Source organism: Castor canadensis, chromosome 5 (genome assembly GCF_047511655.1).
Source record: "Castor canadensis chromosome 5, mCasCan1.hap1v2, whole genome shotgun sequence".
NCBI lineage: Eukaryota > Metazoa > Chordata > Mammalia > Rodentia > Castoridae > Castor > Castor canadensis.
In genome coordinates this window covers 49,512,915-49,529,239 of record NC_133390.1, presented here as the reverse complement: position 1 = coordinate 49,529,239, position 16,325 = coordinate 49,512,915, and the positions used below count along the sequence as shown (strand labels likewise).

The following is a 16,325-nucleotide window of genomic DNA, read 5'->3' as shown; positions in this document are numbered from 1 at the left end:
GGAAGGAAGGGAGGGAGACAGGGAGATGTTCTACTTTACTAGTAATTGCAACCATTTTTCACTCACCATTCTTATAAAACAAAAAGACTGAGAATCCTGATTTGGAGGCAAAGATAGAGATGATCACAGTTCAAGGCAGTCTATGAAAAAAGTTAGTGAGACTCCAATCTCAACAAACAAGCCAAGCACACTGGCTTATATCTATAAACTCAGTTTATGAGAGATGCAGATCCCAGTTCACTCTCTCAAGCAAAAAGTGCAAGAACCTACCTGAAAATAATTAAAGCAAAAAACTGCCAAGGGCATGGCTCAGTGGTAGAGAGTCTGCCTGTCCAGCACAAGGCCCTAAATTCAAATCCCAGCACTGTACTGATAATATCCAATAATGCTGATGATAAGAAACACCATTCTCATTTATGGTTGTGAAGTACAAGGTAATTCAAGCATTTTAAAGAGCAATGAGGTGGTCACTAGTAAAATTCATATCGCCTCAACCAATAACAGTTATACTTTAAGAATCTATTTTAGGATGCATTTTTGTAAGTTCACAAAATATGTATAAAGATACTAACTATAACATTGTTTATTATAAGAAAACTGAAAATAATCCAAATGTACATTAATTAGGCAATAAACTATGGTTCATTTATACCATGGGCCCTATGCAGCATTAAATATGTATATTTAATTTTTATTAAGAAACTGTTAAGTGAAAAAGCAAGTAGCAAAAAAGAAATATGTAAATATATATTAAAAGTCTGGAGATTAAACAAGCTGATAATAGTTAACTTTAGGGATACTCTTCAAAAAAAATTTTTTAATTTGTGAAAATGAAGGCATTCATGAATCACATTAGTAAATTTTTAAAATAAATACAAGAGAGGAATCAAGGAATAGAACAGTGAAGAATTCATTTATAGGATGCAAACAAGCTAGGATGGCCTTTTTCACCTACAGGGTGCAAAACTCTGAGTTCTCCTACCTCCATTTTCCATTAGTTTCTTCTCAATACCACCTAGGCCCTTCTACATCTGTTTAGCCTCAGCATCAACTTCTTCAGACAGGATAGGAAGGATAATGGTAAACTGCATATTTAGCAATGGAGGGGATGTTATCACTCCATTGCTCTTTCTGCTTTCCTCATCCCTGAGGCTCTAGTGACATTAGAACAGCTTAAATGATACCAGTCAGATCTACCAACAACTCTAAACATCTCTGACAATCTTCATTTACTTTATCCACTCATTCAACTGTAATTACCCTAGGATTGTAATTTTAACAACTGAGCACTTATATGTCAGATACCACCCTTATTACATATTATATTAAATACTCACGATTCTAAAAATGGCTCACAGAAAAAGCTTTTAGAATTCTTATCCAGTCAAAATAAAAGTTATTTATAGCATACTTGGTGCAAGGCATGATGCTAATTGATTTGTCAGTTAACTCATGGTAAGTTTAGAATCTGCTGACATAACAATGATAAGCAATAGTAAGCCATAATTAACAGCTTTCACTTATCCATTACGACAACCAAAGGGTGTCTTGGGTGGAAAGGAAACCTGAGAGCAACCTTTGGTAGAAGGAAAGAGACTCCCTCCCTCCTTAAAAAAAGAAAAACATCCCCAATCTGGGACATGTGCACTTATTTATAGCTAAAGAAAAAAAATCTTCTTTCTTATGAAAAATGTAATAGCATTTCTACTAACCAGATCAGAATCTAAGTGGAAGGCAGTTGATAAATGCCCAGCATTATACTGTTCTGCAGGACGACAATCCACCACAAAGAACCGGACTCCTTCCTAAAAGGGAAACAACATTTGACACACTGGAATCTGACATGAGGTTCACATTACACAACTGTACCAATAAACCAAAAAGGAGCAAAAGGTTTATAAAAAAAATAGGTTTTACATAGAATTAGGAGGACCTAATTTGTATAGAAACACACACAAAAACTTCTTAAGGTCCTAAACACTTACTCATTTTTAAACAGTTAACACATATTTTATGTACTGTTCTTGAAAGTCTTAAAATATGTAGCAAGAGAATAATAGTGTGAGATACAAAACTAAATATATTGGAATATGACAACTTTTATTATTATTTATTTAGCACAAATAAGATACACTATTCTTATTTGCCCAAGTAATTCCACAAACTTAATTCATATAAGGACTAAATGTCTTTCTTGCGTGTGAAAGGAGGGAGTTCATACGGCTCTCTTTAACCTGGCTTGTATGTTCCTTTTTTTTTTTTTTTTTTTTCGGTGCTGGGGACCGAACTCAGGGCCTTACACTTGCCAGGCAAGCGCTCTTCCACTGAGCTAAATCCCCAACCCCTGTATGTTCCTTTTTAATATTTCTAATATGAAAAATGTTAAGATCCTTGTATTTCAAAAATTCTGAACAACCAGTACAATACTGTAAGAAGTCCAACTGAGATGTACTGTAAGAAGCCCATCTTCCCATATCCATCCTCTCTTAGGTACACCTTGGAAATACACCTCACCTTCCAAATAATACCTGCACAAAGCTAACTATGGTTCTACAAGTAACAAACAGCATATTCTGAAAACTATCACTGGTCATACTGGCTCATTATAATTTCATGAAGCACAAAATGCAAAGAAAATTATGGTATATTTTGAGAATTTTTCTTTGCTAGTTTTATGGCACTAAACTATGAAATCCAATTAGCTGTATAATTACCCAGAATTTAACTGTTAAATGTTAAATTCACCCCTTTAAGTACTTCATACAATGCCATATTCAGTTGCTGTTGCTGAAACATTTTTTTAAAGGCTATATGCAAAAATGGGTGTCAAGAGTAACAAAAATAATTGATTTGACAATTAAGGGGTGAATTCAAGTATGATACAGTTGATACATTGTAACAATCTTTTTTTTTTTTTAAATTCATATGTGCATACAATGTTTGGGTCATTTCTCCCCCCTTCCCCTGCTCCCTCCCTTACCCACCCCCTGTACCCGTCTACCAGGCAGAAATTATTTTGCCCTTATCTCTAGTTTTGTTGAAGAGAGAGTATAAGCAATAATAGGAAGGAACAAGGGTTTTTGCTAGTTGAGATAAGGTTAGCTATACAGGGAGTTGACTCACATTGCTTTCCTGTACATGTATGTGTGTGTAACAACCTTTATAAATGCCACAATGTACCACCACCCAGCACAATAAAGAAAAAAAATTTTTGACAATTAAAATAACACACAAGCTGACAGTTTAAAAATGACCAAATGAACAGAAGATTTAACATACTATCAAAAAGGCAAAAACAGCTACATTGTTAAAATAAATTAATTTTGTGGGAATCAATAAATACGGAGAAAATGCTGGTTCTTCTTTTATTTTTGGTGCTGGGGACTGAACACAAGGACCTTCTAGATAATCAACATGTGCTCTACCACTGAGCTATGGCCCAACCCCAATTCCTTATATTTCAAAGGTATAATCGCCTGACAAATGGGTTTCCTTTACTTACACCTTGCAGCTGATTTGCTTGAAGAATCTCGGACACTGAGACGGCCAAACAAAGAGCCTGACTCAGATCTGCGTCATCATCCTTAATTCCCAGCAAAGTACTACCAAAGAGATGGTGATTATCCTATTCAAAGAGAAATTTTTAAATATTACAAAGAAAAATAAAAACTTTCTTCCTAAAAACATTCTTATTAAATCGTGATAATATGAGACATAATTATGTAGCCTCTTTAAGTCTTTGATTTTTAAAGCTTATATAATCTCAAATTTTATGGGCTAAAATCTAAAAAAAGTCTCCATCAGCACTCACAGAAAATAAAAGGCTAAAAAAAAAGAACCAAAAAACCATTCACAGCTATTTTCTATACCATCATCTATCATTACATACTAAATTTTAGGAGCTGGAGAGGTATATCTGTGGTACAGTGCTTACATAGCATGCTTGAGGCATTCCAGTGCCGCAAAAGGAAAAAAAGCTTGCCTTCAACTTTTCATGATAATAAAAACAAAATGTGGCAGAAATATATTATGAAATAATTATATAAGTTATGTAATGTACTCATCTACAGCTGAGTCTAATTTGCAACTGCTATTTCAGATTATTTACTATGTCTGAAGAATAAAGGGTGCTTCTTTTTTGGTGGTACTGGGGTTTGAACTCAGGGCCTTGCACTTGCTAGGCTTGTACGCTACTATTTAAGCCATGCCCCCAGCCCTTTTTTGCTTTAGTTATTTTTCGGATAGGGTTTCACGTTTTTGCCTGGGTCAAACAGCGATGCTCCTATCTATGCCTCCTGTGTAGCTAAGATTATAGACATGTAACACTATGCCCAGTTTATTGGCTAAAAGGAGTCTCCCTACTTTTTGCGCAGGCTGCCCTCAAACTGTGATTCTCCTGATAACTGTGATCTTCCTGATCTCTGCCTCCCAAGTAGCTGGGATTATAGCCATGAGCCACAATGCCCAGTCAAAAGGTGCTCCTCTTAAAACATCAAAAAAGAAAAAGAAACTTCTTTTTCAACCTGTTGCAAACCACTATTGCATCATCTGACTTACCTAACACTGTAGAAACTAAAGTGAGCTATAAAAATGAATTTTAAAATAGCTGAAATTGATCCCTAGGAACAAATCTTATTTTTGAAGGAAATGCTCTTTTTTGTTCATTTAGATACTTTTTCTACATATATTAGTCGTACAAAATAATGGGGTTCTGTCTCACATTTTGCTATATGCATATATTGTACTTTGATCCTATTCATGCCCCAATTTCCCTCTCTTATTCCCTCTCCTGGAAATGTTCTTAAAGGCTAACCTTATTTGCCTCTGAGACATAACTGAATATAATTTAACCTAATCTTGACATTTCAGTGACATGGTGACACCAACTAGAAATTATTATGGCAGAATGTTTTTTAAAAATGCTCTCATGGGCCACTGCAGTCACAGACTAACTATGTGCTTTATAAGCAATCATGTATGCCTCCTCATAACAGCTCTTGCCTCCTGGAGTATTATTTCCTAGGAGTTCTTACAACTCAGGTTTCTAATTTGGTGTCCTTTATTGAAAGCATCTACTTAGCCTATAGATCTAGGTCTCTAAGGGGTTAAATGACTCTGGTTTTGTTTATAGGACAGTTCTGCATTACTAAGGCTGTCCAGAGCAGAACTCCAAATAAAGGATGCTTTAACTATATAACTACATATATCCTCTATTTGTTCTCTGCAATACATCTTTTTTTTTTTTTGTGGTGGGATTAGGGTTTGAACTTAGGACTTTGAGCTTGGAAAGCAGGCACTCTATTGTTTAAGCCAACTCCCAGTCCATTTCTCTATGGTTTGGAGAAGGGTGCCTTGAAAAACATTTGCCTGGGCTGGCCTCGAACCATGATCCTCCCAGTCTCAGTCTAAGTAGCTACGATTAGCTGGTGTGAGCCACCAGCGCTCGACTGTAATACAATTTTTGAAGTCACAAAAGCACTAAATTAGGAAACATCACACAGTCAATTTTTACATGGTCAGAAATAGCTAATAATCAGAACAAAAGTAAGCTGGTTCTCACTATCATTTCTAATCTATCTGTTTCTCACTGGGGAGAGATTTTACAGTGAAAAATCATATGAAACTGACATCAACAGACAGAAAAGAATGATAATTTGAACTATTTTAATTGAAGTGAATAACAGAACAATATACAAATGTGAAATACAGAAAATCCAATCATTTCTTGTCTTTTACCTTCCTAAAAGAAGCTGGTGTTTTACTGCAATAATACTGAGCCAGAGAGAAAAGGTCTTCTATATCTTCTATATTCAAACTTGATGGCGTATTTTCCAAGAATCCTGAAATACAATTATAAATGTGGCAGCATTTAACAAATTGTGAAAATACAATACCATTTATGTTCAAAACTAAAATATTTCAACATAATAAATGCTATATAAATGGAATCTTAACAGTGATGCTTTTATGAACTTTTATTTTTGTGTGTGGTACTGGATATCAAACTCAAGGCCTTGCACATGCTAGGCAAGCACTTTACCACTTGACTACACACATCCTTACAGTGGTGCTTTTAAAGCTGCTTGTGAGAAATGGATTTCCTCAAGGGAACTGAAACTGTTAATGCAATTCTCCTATTCATGAAGGATGGTCAGATAATCAAACAAAATTGATTAGCTTTAACAAGAATTCTCTTATTTATTCAACAAACATATGAAATGCCAGAGCCCCTAGAAATAAAAAATGAGTAAGAATGGTCCCTGACTTACAAGACTAACTCTTTTGTGAGAAAAAAAATTTTTTAATGTAGTACGATAAACATCATTATAGTACAAAGTATCAGACAATATAGAGAGGAAGTAGCTGTCCCCATATGGGGCTAGAATGGGGAGAACTCAGAAGGAGAACCAAAGCTTCACAATTGGGATTGTAAACTGAGTATTAAAAGCTCCACTAAGCTGTAGGGACAGAAAGCAGAGGACATTCTATATGGACACTGAAAAAAAGAAATAGTATACGGAAAGAATGAAACTACATGAAAGAGTAAGTGACATTGACAAATCTTATGCTTTACAGAAAACCGTCTTTAAGTTCTATACCTAGAGAATATTTAAAGAATACGAGAGATGAATGGAATTCCAGAGTTCTTCTATGCTAATCTCCTAACTTTATGGATGAGGAAACTGAGTTTTACACAGATTATGTGATCTGAAATATTTTTTCTGTATTAAATAATACTTACGGATAACTTCTTCTTTGCTGTCTGATTCTTGTGCTAAAATAAATTCTCTGTAAAAGGAAATCAATGAGTTAAATATTTACAGAACACCCTGAGAGAAAATAAGGAGAAAAATATAACTAATTTGATACTTACTTTGTATTAACAAGAATAATTAACATTAAGAAATAAATAAAAAATGGATCTGCTTGTTGTAGATATCCATCCCATATTGCCTGAGTGACTTCAATGGAACAGTAATATGCAAAAAGGCTTCCAAGCTGTAATCAGGAAATGAAATGAGAGACATAAACCACTGGAGTTGAGTTGGGTTTTTAAAAGTATTAAAGCAAATAAACAAATAATATATCAAGTTATCTGCATCTGATACTTAACATGCACCTTAACTTTAGTACAAGAAATTCAAAGGCAAAAGCTATGTATTCAAGGCACAATGAGCTATGTGACTTACGGCATCTCACTTAAAACTTCCATTTCTTCTTAACACTGTTGTGAAAAAAGACAATTAACCTAGAATAGCTAAAGTAATTTAACTCATGTCTCTGCCATAGCATAACTAGTATAATTACCTACAGAGTTCTAGAAGGGTAGCTAGCATAATTATTAGTAATTAGAGCACAGTGTTCAAAATACAAGGCACTTGTGAGGCTCAAACACAGTAACTTAAGAGCACCTAATAAAATTATAATATGTGAATTGCTTCCAAAGATAATTTATAAATCATCTGAACCAGATAAAACAAAATTCATATCCTTCAATAGATTTCAGGAGCTCTATAGTTTTGTGCTTCAAATAAAGGAGTTATTAATTTCTAAGTTTCTGTATGGCTCAACTGTGCTTTAAACTACACGAATTTAGTGATGTTTTTATTAGATATCCAATTTTCATTAGATTCAGAAACAATTCCAACTAAAGGATATTTATAACAGCTTCAATAACTAAAACTAATGGGAACACATTTAGAGCATACTTTGTGCCAGGAACCAAGCTACTGTCACATTACTGTTTATTATCTTTAATTTTCACAATAGGCATACAAAATAGATATATTCTCCCCACTTTACAGGCGAGGCACTAGACATGGATCAAATAACTTTCCCAAGCTAATAGAGGTAGTGAGCTATAGTGTTGAAACTAGGAAAAAGCCTGAAACTCGACAGCCCATGTAATTGCTTTAAAAAATCACTTTGAAAGTACAAAATGCTGCTAGTGACTTTAGATGATGTTGGAAAAATTACTATTACAAATACAAACTAGAAGATGTAAATACCAAGAGAATAGTTTTATATAGCCATCCTTAACTTCAGCTAAGCTAAAAGGACCATTATATTACTATTGTTATAGGTTCTTGAGGTTTAGATACTAGTTTGTTTCATCTCATGATTAAAAAAAAACCTCCATTTCATCAACATGATAATAGAGCAAAAATGAACTGAACTACTTGGCACAAGAGCTAGAGATAAACCAGTTGTTTTAGTACTCAGTTTAAACACCCTGAAACAGCAGTGTTTATTCAGAGTTCTGGCAACAGCAACAGCATTTCCTAGGCAGAGAAACCTCTACTAATTACAATGGTAAGAGAAGCAATTTCTTGCTTTAACATAAATAACTCGATTTAATGGTAGTATATTAATTTCAGAGAAGCTAGAGTTTTACAGGTATTTTATTGTTTTAACTCAAACTTATAATACTGTGGCCAAGAGAGAACTAAGGAATAGGCTAATGAAATTTGAGATTTATTGTATCCAGAAGTAAAGCCATTTAGGATTCTCTAATTACCATTTTCCGATTGCTAACTCATCCCATAATCCTCTGAGATAGATTTGCTTATTATTACCATCTTACAAATAAAGAAACTGAAGTTCAGAAGCAAAGTGTCTTAGATCACACAGTTAGTAACAGCAGAAATGGAATTCTTCCTATGGAAAAGTTAGGTAAGACATGATCAAAGAATATGTTTAATTTTTAATAGTCTGCTAATACCCAATCATTATTTTACAAACATCTTTAAGTTAACCTAGGACAGGAATTCTCAAAGTATGGACTGAGGACCCTAAAAAGCTCTAAGACTCTTTACTGGAGTGTCAGTGAGGTCATAACTATCATCATAATAATACTTAGACTTTTACCTGCCTATTTCATACTCATTCCCTCATAAATGAGCATCAGAATTCTGAGAAGCATAGATCATATCATCAGAAATTTAACAAAGACACAGTTTGATTTATGCAAACACAATGAGATTTACAAAAATATAAAACAATGCCAGTATTCTCATTAATTTTCTTTTGGAAAATAATAGTTCTTCTTCATTTAAAAATAGGCTAATTATGTCAACGTGTAATGGATTTTTCATTACTTCTAAATGAACTATTAAATGAATATGTAAAATTCCTTAGTTTTATTTTCTAATCAACATAATCCACATAAAGGATGTGACATCAGCAAATTTTAAGAGTGGAAGGGGTCCCGCCAGATGTGGTGGTACATTCTTGTAATCTCAGCACTCACGATGTTTCCTGGGCTACGCAGCAAATTGTAGGCCAGCCTGGACTACACAATAAGACCCTGTCTCAAACCATCAAACAAAGAGTATATGGGATTCTGAGACCAAATGTTTGAGAACCACTGACATACAATAAGACTTTCCATTGAAAATACAAATAATATCAAATCTGTCTCCCTAAGGGGAAAAAAAAAAAGAAAATACAAATATTAACCATTTTAATTTTTTAATTCTCTCCCTGATCATTTACCAATTCTTACACACACCATCAATTTAAAGACAGTTTTTAGTTTAACTGATATATATTACATATTTATGTGCATATATTTGCAGAAATATGTATTAAATATATTACTATATTTAATTAATAAGTACATAAATATAAATTAATATATAACATGCATTAACATATACTAAATATACATTAGTTCTATTTCTACATATGTGTAAAACAAAAGGCTAAACTTAATATCAAATAATTGGAACATAATTGAAGGGCAAAAAAAGCTATTTTGAAGTGCCAGTAACTTTACTTCTTTGAGTTAAGTAGTAATGGTCCATAATTTAGAACATTTTTACTTATCCTTGGAAAAAAAAGCACTTCCTAACTATGGTTTTACATAAACTATTTTTCATTAAGTGTTCCTACTTTCACTTTATTACCCAGTTGAGTGCATAGGAGTCTGGAGTAATTTTCTTTGTATCAAGTAAAGAACAAAGCTCAGGCTCATGGTATTGGATGAGTAAGCGGAAGAGATGAAATGGTCTCCCCTTCAGGGAACAATCCCTAGAAAACAAGAGAATCAAAGTTTTTTTTTTTTTTTTTTAATTAATAGGTCAGAAATTATCTGATCCTCCTGTAATAACCACCTCCTCTCCTCATCCCCAGAACACAACAGTACTCACAACAGAACTACCTGAACCAAACCAGGCAAAGTTCTCTTGTTGATACCTTTTAATACACCTGTCTTAGAGCAGGTGTACAGCCACATTAGGGAGATTCTCTCCAGGTGAACCCAAGTAGCACTCAAGGGAGAGAACTACAGGAGTCACTGAAAGCAGCACTTGGGTTTTTATGATAACATAAGGGTACCTAAAGAAGATATGGAGAGCCCTGAAGGGGTATAGCCTCTTTTCCTGCCAAGTAAAAGGAAACTCCTAGGAAGGCTTAAAACTACCTCCATGGTTTATATGCTCAGTTGTGAATGTCCTTCAGCAAAGGCTTAAGTCTTAAATGACCACAGATGAACATTTCAAAATAATGACCAGAACCTTAGGAACTACCAAAGTGGCCTGGGAACCATATGCTCAGAGGGAATTTTAGAAGGAACCAAATGCTCAGCTTACTGAATAACCGTCCTACTTCAAAAGGTTATTGTAAGAATAAAATGGGAAAGTTAAAGGTGAATATTGTTTTAAAGTAAAAGGCATCAAATAATAATATATATTATTATCACAATGCCTTTTTCCAAACAGATATCATGTTCCACTGCAAAATACTTCAAAAGTAGAAATAATTACAAAATGTCTCTAGGTCACAATTCCCTGCAGTTTCTGGTCACTATTTCAGGAAGCATCACAGTGTGTTCAGCTTTAAGCAGGCTCCTCTACCAAGGGTCATGGTAGCCACTCACAGCCCTGACCCGAAGATCTCCATCCCCACACCCAGGTGCCCAAGCATCTGAGCCCAAAGAAGACAAGACCTTGGAGCAGGTCTATACCTGATCTGTGTACTAGCTTCACCCCTAAGGAAGCAAAGTTGCTTCCTCCTCCTTACACAGAGTCTCTGACTTTGAACTCAGAAGTCTTATCTTCTAACTCCCACATAAGTAGCATTTGTAGAAAATCTTTTATGCCTTGAAATTTTGTTTGATACTATTTTATTCACATTAATTCATTTTAGTGTGTTTTTTTTGTTGTTGTTTCTTTGCAGTACTGGGGTTTGAACTCAGGGCCCTGTACTTGGTAAGCAAGAGCTCTACCACTTGAGTTACACTCCTAGCCCAGTGTATTTATATTTTTAACACCTCAAAACTGGCTAGGCACCAGTGGCTCCTGCCTGTAATCCTAGCTATGCAGGAGGCAGAGAGCAGGAGGATCATGGTTCAAAGCCAACCGGGCAAATAAATCATGAGACCCTATCTCGAAAACATCCAACACAAAAAAGTGCTGGCAGAGTGGCTCAAGGTATAGGCCCTAGTTCAAACTCCAGTACCACTTAAAAAAAACACAAAAACAACAACAAAAAAAGTGAACTGAGTTACTTCATGGAGAAAGAACCTCTCAAATGATAATAGATTTCTGGTAGTTTAATGTTACCGAATATATGTGGACAGCATAACTTTTTAATCAGTATAGTAAAAAACAAAGGTACTACATAGTTACTTTGAACTATTTGGTTGTTTAAAGTATGGTATTACTGTGAACAAAGTAGTGATTAATTCAATTTTTATTTGAACCAGCACCTCTGACCAGTTTACCAGTCTCTAATTATAAACTACACTATTCAACATTTAAACAGAGATGTACCCTACTAGTCATAAGGAAATGAGGCAAGAATATCATCTAATGAATTAGCAAAAATGTTCTGGCAAAAAAAGTTTAAAGCATAAGTCATCATAATAAAAGTCAGTACTGAATGAAGAAATATCATGTGCCAAACACAGTAACAAGCTCTTTTACAAAATTATTTCACTTAATCGTCACAAACAACCCATTTACAGATGATAAAACTGAGGTTTAATTGAGATCAAGCAGCTCAATCAAAGGCTACATAGCTAAGAATTGATGGAGTTGAGATTTATAATACTTTTTTTGGTGGCACTGGGATTTGAACTTAGGGCTTCACAGTTGCTAGGCAGGTGCTCTACCACTTGAGCCATCTCCAGTCCCTGGAGTTAAGACTTATACACAGAAACAGGGCATTAAATCATTATGCCATGCTGATTCCCTTCCATGCATAAATTTTGATATTTTAACAAGTGGTATTCTGGCAGGCATACAGTCTTTTAAAGTGAACTGTAGGCCAAGCATGGTGGCATGCACATGTAATCCCAGCTACCCATGAGGCAGAGGTAAGAGAATTGCCATCCAAGGCTACCCATGACAAAAGCATGAGACCCTATCTGAAAAACAAACTAAAAGTAAAAGGACTGGGGCATGGTTCAAGTGATAAAGAGCTTGCCTAATAAATGCAAGGCCCTAGAAAGTTCAATCTTTAGTATTGCCAGAAAAAAGAGCAAACTGTAAAGAAACTGAAACAAGGTTTCATGTAAAAAAGGCTTCATGTAAAAAATTAATTAAATGAATATTACAGTGGCTGGGAGTGCAGTTCAGTGATAGAGCATTTGCCTGGTATGTGCAAGGCCCTGGCTTTGATTCCCAGCATTGAAAAATTAAAATAATTTTGGAAATAAAATGCTACTCAAAGGGGAATGAAAATAATTTATCCAAATCTAAGATCAAAGCCAGGATTTGGTATGATTCTCAACTTATTACTTTTTGATACCATAGATGGCAGAGACTTTCATAGAGGAGGCCCCAGATTGGCAATTCAGGTGCCCAGAGAGAGAACTAGATTCATATTGGCAGTATTACCTACTTAGTCTGAATACTTTCCCCAAAGCATATATACAAAATAACAGAATGCAAAAGTAGAACATATAGAAAGTAGGCAGCATAAATTGTAGAAAAAATTGCGTAGTTCATGGTTTCATCTGGAAGAAGTGGTCATTATCTATGGGTGAGCCATTGAAACAGCATCTATTCCTTGAATAGTTTGTACATTGCAAAATTACTCCCAACTGAGAGGCACTGTGCTTGACAGAATTCTACCCATCCTACATCTGAATCTATAGTAAGAAGATATACTAAAATTATGAAGTATAGTAAGAAGATGCTAAAATAGTTTTCTAGCAGCATTCTGGGGAGATGAGTTCTTTCTAGAGACATTTAATGCTGAGAATGCTGGAGCACTGTGTTACATGTAGAATTCATGGAGAAAGGAACCAGAGGAACTGTGGTTTACACAGCTCAATATGAAAGCCCCTCCTTCTACTCTGAACTACCACTGCTGCCATTCCTTAAAAAAAACTAAGCTATGACATTATGTCCCTTGCTACTGCTGACTCTCTTGCATTGAGAGATGGCCATGAGAACTACTAAAATATAGGTAGTTGAGAGACTAGCCTGACAAAATGATTACTAAATAGTAATTCAAGTCTTGGCTCTGCCATGATCTTGGCCTTGTCTTTTGACGTCTTTAGGGCTATGGCTAGGATTAGGGCTACAAAAAAAAAAAGGTTGGTGGAGTGGCTCAAGTGGTAGAGTGCCTGCCTAGCAAGCATGAGGCCCTGAGTTCAAACCCCAGTATCGCCAAACACAAAGAAAAAAAAAAAAAAAAAAAGAGAGAGAGGTGTGGCTCAAGTGGCAGAGCAAATGCAAAACCCAAATTCAAACTCCAGTACTGCAGGCAAAAGAAAAACATGAGTTGATTTTAGCATGTAACCAAGGTGGAGAACTGTATTAGTAAAGAACAGAATATCCATTAGACTTAGGTTTAAATCCTGACACGCTCATCAGAAATTTGATCCTGGAAAAGTAATTAAGTACTCTAATCGATCTCAATCAATCAATCTCTCTCTCTCTCTTTCCTCCCCAATTTCTATAATTATAAATCAGATACCTACCTTAGAACAGTCACAAATTAAATCAGAAAAAATACAAAACATTTACTCCTAGAACAGTGTGCTAGCACACAGAAAGTGATTTTTAAAACACTGAGTGAGTTAACTATCCGTCCAGGTCCAGAATAGCAGTTCTCCACCTTGGCAGTACATTGAAATTAACTGGGAAAAATCTAATTAATCCCATCACCAAGAAAATTTTATTTAATTAATTAGCTGTACAAATAGGCAGTTTTTTTTTTTTTTTTTTTGCAGTACTGGGGTTTGAACTCAGGGCCTGTATCTGATGGATTTTTTTTGAGATAGGGTCTCACTTTTTGCGTGGGTTGGCTTCGAACGATGATCCTCCTGATCTCTGCCTCCTGAGTAGCTAGGATTACAGGTGGAAGCCACCAGTGCCCAGCTAGGCAGGATTCTTAAGAACACATTATTCTAATATGCATCCAGGGTTTATAGTGAAACCACTGGTACAGATTATGTCTAATGCTTCTTTTGGCTCTAAAATCTGACTTATATGACCCACAGCACTGGGAAGGAACTGTAATAATTCTTTCTGGTTTCATGAATGCTCCCCAACACCATGACTCCCACTCAACCACCTACACATTTGTCTGGTTTTAATTTAAGCATAACTTGCTAGGGAAACTATCCCTGATCCCCAGAGTGAGTATGTCACCCCCATTATACATTTTCACAGCATTCCATATTTTATGTTCAGCTTTTTCAATACCTGTACTTCTAGGATTATATTCCTAACAGTAATCCCAGCATCTCACATAAGGTAGTACTCCCAAAATGCTACCTTTTATTTGAACACTATCATAGAATTTTTTTTAGGTAAATACATTAAATCACAGAGAACACCAAATAAACTGTAAGAGTTATGATTTTATATATGTTTATGGCCACAAAAATAAAGTTCAATGACAATTATGGTTCAACAACCTTAACAATTATTTGAGTCTTTTACTTTACCATCAAAATAAATTTAAGAGCTTTAGTTCAAAGCATACTAGACCTTCATTCACTTTTAAAACTGTAAGTAAATCATATTTTACCTGGGAATGTACTTATTCATGATAGCATAAAAGCAGTTGTATAAATCACTGCGTGGCAATTGAAGATGCACCAGTGGTTTCAGTAGATGTATCCAGCTAAGGGATGTGCTATAGTTAATGTTGCGTGATTTACAATAAAAAGTAATAACAGATTCAATATCCAGAAGTAATTCTGCTGCTTTTTCCTCTGGCACTGAAAGCTGGTCTAGAAAATAAGCATCAAAATAAAATTACCAAGGACCTGTTAGAGGCTCAGTGATTGGATATATCACTCATTTATTAAAGTACAGTATTATGTGAGTGTATTTAGAGCATGACAAAAGCAAAGTAAACTTACACTAAAGCAACTTCCCTCTGTTTATTTATTTACTTATTTATTTAGTGATCCTTTTGTATGCTAGGCAAGTGCTCTACCACTGAGCTACATCCCCAGCCATAGTTTCTGTGTGGTGATTAGAAACCTACTCACCCATGATTTCTAACAGTTTTTTTGTTTTGTTTTGTTTTGTTTTTTACAATAGATCATGATCTATGATTTACAAACTTATAGAATATGGCCCTTTTAATTTGGATACCAGACAACCATATAGATCTTTACACAAAAAACAAGTATGAAGGTACAACAAAACTATACTTGGTAGAGTCCTTGCCTTGCATGCATGAGGCCTGGGTTCAATTTCTATCACTGCAAGAACAAAAGCTATATGAAAAATGCCAAAGAAACAGTTAAAAACTAGGCTCTTTTAACATAATTTTTCATAAGAATTTCAAAAGCTCTAAATCTATTTACAAGCCCTTTAGAAATTCAACATATCCTAGGTTATAAGATAAAATTTTGCTATTTGAAAACAATTATTAAACCTACCAATAAACTCTAGGCAATCTTTATGAATAATGTTCTGTTCTGGCAGGTCTAAAATACCATCCCACGATGCCAAACTATCACCTTTTCCTGCAACATTCAGAGCAATCTGAAAGAAAGATTTAGAAAAGCAACTAGCTTCATATGTTATTTCTCATTCTTAGAAATTATGCTATAATAATGAATGGCTTCAATTTAGGAATAACAAAGATTACAGAGTAAAATATCTACACTCCATCAATGGTTAGACTCTTAGTCACATCACAGTGAAACAACAGAATTACTTTAAGGCCTCCTAATTAGAGTTTACTATTTCAACATGTTGAGTCAGTGAAAAGAATGAATAAAATGAAATCTTTACATGTTTACCCACATAACTTTATTTCAAGCATTCATCTTTGTTTCTTTAAAAAAAAAACAAAACAAAAATGTGCTACTGGCAAAAAAAATACATCTGTGCCATATACAATTAAAA

At 34.8% G+C, this 16,325-nt stretch overlaps 1 protein-coding gene across 5 annotated transcripts in view; it reads right to left on the bottom strand.

Moving 5' to 3' along the window:
- The window catches only part of Tbc1d23 (TBC1 domain family member 23), a 58,902-nt gene that overhangs the window by 21,713 nt on the left and 20,864 nt on the right, over positions 1-16,325 (bottom strand). For 3 of the 5 annotated variants that reach the window (XM_074072977.1, XM_074072975.1, XM_074072976.1), the window contains exons 3-10: positions 15,854-15,959; positions 14,989-15,193; positions 9,909-10,032; positions 6,875-6,999; positions 6,743-6,789; positions 5,737-5,840; positions 3,503-3,625; positions 1,713-1,805 (exon numbers count right to left, since the gene is read on the bottom strand). In XM_074072977.1, the coding sequence (XP_073929078.1) occupies positions 1,713-1,805; positions 3,503-3,625; positions 5,737-5,840; positions 6,743-6,789; positions 6,875-6,999; positions 9,909-10,032; positions 14,989-15,193; positions 15,854-15,959 (927 nt within the window). Of the gene's footprint in view, positions 1-1,712; positions 1,806-3,502; positions 3,626-5,736; positions 5,841-6,742; positions 6,790-6,874; positions 7,000-9,894; positions 10,033-14,988; positions 15,194-15,853; positions 15,960-16,325 lie in introns of those variants that run through there. The other 2 variants (XM_074072978.1, XM_020163318.2) reach the window with 2 other exon arrangements.